Source organism: Corticium candelabrum, chromosome 18 (assembly GCF_963422355.1).
Source record: "Corticium candelabrum chromosome 18, ooCorCand1.1, whole genome shotgun sequence".
Taxonomy (NCBI): Eukaryota; Metazoa; Porifera; class Homoscleromorpha; order Homosclerophorida; family Plakinidae; genus Corticium; species Corticium candelabrum.
Window position 1 is genome coordinate 2616028 of NC_085102.1, and position 3848 is coordinate 2619875.

The window sequence follows — 3848 nt, forward strand, 5'->3', positions numbered from 1 at the left end:
ACTACTGTCTATTGTACTAGCCTCGCCCCAGACGCACTGTGGATTGCAGTCCCGGATGCGCTGACATCAACAGTCTGGTATGGTACCGCCTTGCTGGGCGGGAGTAAGTATGTAATCAAATTCTTCAGCGCGTGTGATACTAATGTTATTAGCTAGGAATTTAGCTTTCGATTGGACTTTGACGTTGTTCTAGCCTCTGTACTTGTCGATATTGCGATTTTAGGCCACTGTCAAGCGTTAGTAAGAGATTGCAGCTACTTTAGAGAGCGTAGCGGTGAAATGGAAGCTCAGTAATGGCACTTTCAGTGCACCATACGCCTTTGAACGCGTACACAGGTTTGCAGTTGAAGCTGCAATGCGTCATATGCCTCTACTGCAATGCATTGTACTGCTGCCTACGTACTGCACTCTAATTAGCGAAGATCTCACGTGACAGTCGTTTCCTGTAATCTACTACACCGACAAAGTACACTTGTAACTGACACTAATCATGTCCGGACATGACACTAAACCATCCGGACGGCGGGGGAGAGATTTGATTTACTGATTCTTGATGTTTTCGTGTTGCCGCTTTATTGATAAACGTTGCATGAATACTGCGGTGTAATTACGTAGATATGTTTGTAGCGGTCGGGTAATTTTAGCTAAGATGTTATTCTGATGGGGACCGACACTGTGGTATTCTGTCTTGTTGATCAAAGATCCTGTCGTTCTCATTAGTAGACCCGGCTGTAAGTGGGAGGATCTACTAAGGTGGGTTACAATGGTTTCTAGGTATAGGCTTACATGAGAACGACATGATCTTTTCGTTCTGGAGGGTTTTCCTTTAGCCAAAACGCTTACGTACCAGCTTGGTGAGAAGTTCATGACACAATGACGTTGTGTAGAAAACAGGACAGAAAACAAGACATGACGATCGATCTGGAATACATACGCAATGTACAGCGTTCCCATTAGTAATTAAATAGACAAGGTTACCTCACTATTTTAAGTTCATTAGACGAACGCTTGCTCTTACTGCAGTATTCACCGTTAATTGGTTAGATGTCAGCACGAAAACATCAAAGGAACTGTACCAGACCCTAACTCCTCCGTCGTCTGGATGTCGAATAGGTAGACGGGCTGCATGGCTACGCGAAACTAAGATACGATCTCCAGTAAGGGGGAGAAAGGCAGCGCAACAATGTGTGGTTCTTTAAAGGATGCTCCTAACCGCAAAAGCAGGAAGTATCAGTAGGCTTAGTACGTACACTATCCGACGCAGCATAGTGGGGCAGTCAATTGGGGTCACATGCTAATTATAATCACACACTTGATTTCCGTTTGCGGTTTTGTTGTGGATGTAGGATAGACTATAGAGGTTATAGGATAGACTATACGAAGTAGATAAATACGAAGGCAAAGCGTTGTTAGTCAGTCTAGGTAGGAAAAGCTTAGTATAACACTGCAGCAGAATGGTTCGCTCTGGTCTCCTCAATCTGATACTTTTCTCCATGTGTGGAGTCGTAATGGCTCGAACTTTTGTACCAGAGCCAGTGTTCAATGTACCACCGACAATATGTCATAAGGTTGACACAAGTGAATCCAGTGCTGTGTGCGGTATCATTGCCCGCACGCTGACGTATCACTGTTGCGGTGGAGACGTAAAGAGAGTATCGGATTTATGCTACAATATGACAAAGACGGAAGATGTACTGGTGGATGTTCCACTACGCTGTGAAAACGGTGGAACAAAAATTCAATCTCCACAGCAGGTAAGAGAAACGATTATATCTACAATTTCCTCAGCTCTGTATGAATTTCTAAATTGGCCTATCTGCTAGATATATCGATCAAGCTGTTGTCTATTCAACCAAATAGTGTTCTAATTTACTAAGGCATGCATAGGGAGTTAATCGAGTTTGACATGCACGATGATAACTGTTATCGATCTTCTTCAGGGGCTGGGAAAGCAAATTGCAAGCGGCCAGGCCTAACGTGCGTTAAAAGGCGCTATTTGACGTAATAGCCCACATGATTTGTCTGCGTAGACATTTTGTCTTGAAAACCAAGAGCAGGGCATCATACAGAGTGCAGCTTGAATAGATTATACGGTCGAAATCAAACGGTGCTTGTCAAATATAAATGTTATAGGCTTTGAGTTGGACAATGCAATAACGTCGTTGACAAACATATTTTCTATTTAATTGTTTATTTTCTAAACAGGAATTAGGCACCTGTTGTCCATTGGCGAGAGTACACATTTTGAAAAGTGGTCCGGCCATGGCCTGACCAGCTCTGCAGTCAGATTGTCTGTGTATTGTTTAGATTCAGTAAGCTGAGTTAACAAATTGGCTTGTCTATGAATTACTGATTGCAATATAAACAGATCTTTGAATCATTTCATACACTTTAACAAAGGTTTTGTAAATAACTTATGGTACAAACTATGCAAGGTAGTAATTTCAAATTTTAGGGCGTCATTTTATAAATTCTAAAGCTTAGTTCGAAAACTATACGTACACTAATATTTGTGCCTGAGTAGAATTCTACAGAAGAAAAACGTTATAGTTAAATGTGCTGTACTAATCTCTAGGTTGCGAGCGGTGATCAGCTAGACGACGGTGAGTCAGAGACAATAGATGAACTTGTGCAAGAAGAGTGCGCATGCCCACCAGAATTCACTGGACGCTGTTGTCAAAAACGGTTTAGCTTACTACGTCTAACTTGGACTCATTGTACTATATAAGTTTCAATTTCTTTAGAAAAGAAATACCGGACTGTCCTTACAATCCACGGGAACCTCGAGTACATTTATGGAATCCTTTTTCAGACGGCTGTACTGATGACCAAGACTGTCAGGGAAACAAAACATGTTGTAGAAACTATTTCGATAATTTTCCTGTGTGTATAGATCCGGAACCGAAAGGTACAGACAAAACAACCAACATTTAGACACTGCATTGTGTATAACTTTCTTAATGTGCTGCAGATCCTTGTAAGGGGGTAGAATGCGGACCGAAACGCGCATGCAAGCCTTCTGAAATCGGTCACCATTTCGTCTCACCGTATCTACACAGTGTTGCATTTGAATGTGGTCCTTTAGGTAAGCTGAACGTGACTGATGTCAGATGAACTAGTATATGCAATTCTTTTCAATTTCTTGACTGTAGAGAGACCGGGTATGTGTCCCCCATTGTACGACGATATTGCAGCGATTTGCAGTAATGATCCAAACCCTTGCCGCAACGATTCGCGGTGCAATGTTGGCGAAAAGTGTTGCAGTTCATATTGCTATCCCGCGTGTACTAAATCTTTGCCTGAAGGTAAACATTTCTCAGTCATGCAGAGTGAATGAGTTTTGTTTGACGTACTAATGTAATGTGATTCTAGTGGCCGATCCGTGTGCTGCTGGAATATGCAGAAAAGGCTACGACTGTGATGTAGAAAAGGGTGGAGTCATTTGCAAGGCACCTCCGTTCGATTACTGGCTGGTCAACTAGATTTGCTGTGAAAAATTACATTAGTAGGAATTCCCACGTGTCTGATTGTTCAATTTGTTGTAAAGAACAAGCAAGTTTAATAAGAGCATGTAGTTTTACTTATTTAGTATCATCAAGCAATTCGCGTACATTCTAGACACTAGGCCTTTACAATATATACAGGACTTCTATGTAAATTGTTGTATTTTAGCTAAAATGACGTGACAACCATTTTCAAATGTTACCACAAGTGGGGTAGTACTGTACCGAGCGCTGTCATCTCTGTTTTGTGTAACAACAACAAATAACCAGATAGAGCGTCTACACTAACACACATGCAACCATGCATACAGTGTACATGTACTGTTGTTTTCAATTTGATAGATA

At 41.6% G+C, this 3848-nt stretch overlaps 1 protein-coding gene across 1 annotated transcript; it reads left to right on the forward strand.

The window, feature by feature from the left end:
- The first annotated feature begins 1626 nt into the window (after window positions 1-1626).
- Window positions 1627-3631, forward strand: LOC134194298 (neurogenic locus notch homolog protein 1-like). The gene is made up of 6 exons (XM_062663225.1): window positions 1627-1754; window positions 2576-2685; window positions 2745-2908; window positions 2972-3085; window positions 3153-3305; window positions 3373-3631. The coding sequence occupies exons 1-6, from the start codon at window positions 1674-1676 to the stop codon at window positions 3480-3482; spliced, it is 732 nt and encodes a 243-aa protein (XP_062519209.1). The 5' UTR covers window positions 1627-1673; the 3' UTR covers window positions 3483-3631.
- Window positions 3632-3848: the final 217 nt, after the last annotated feature.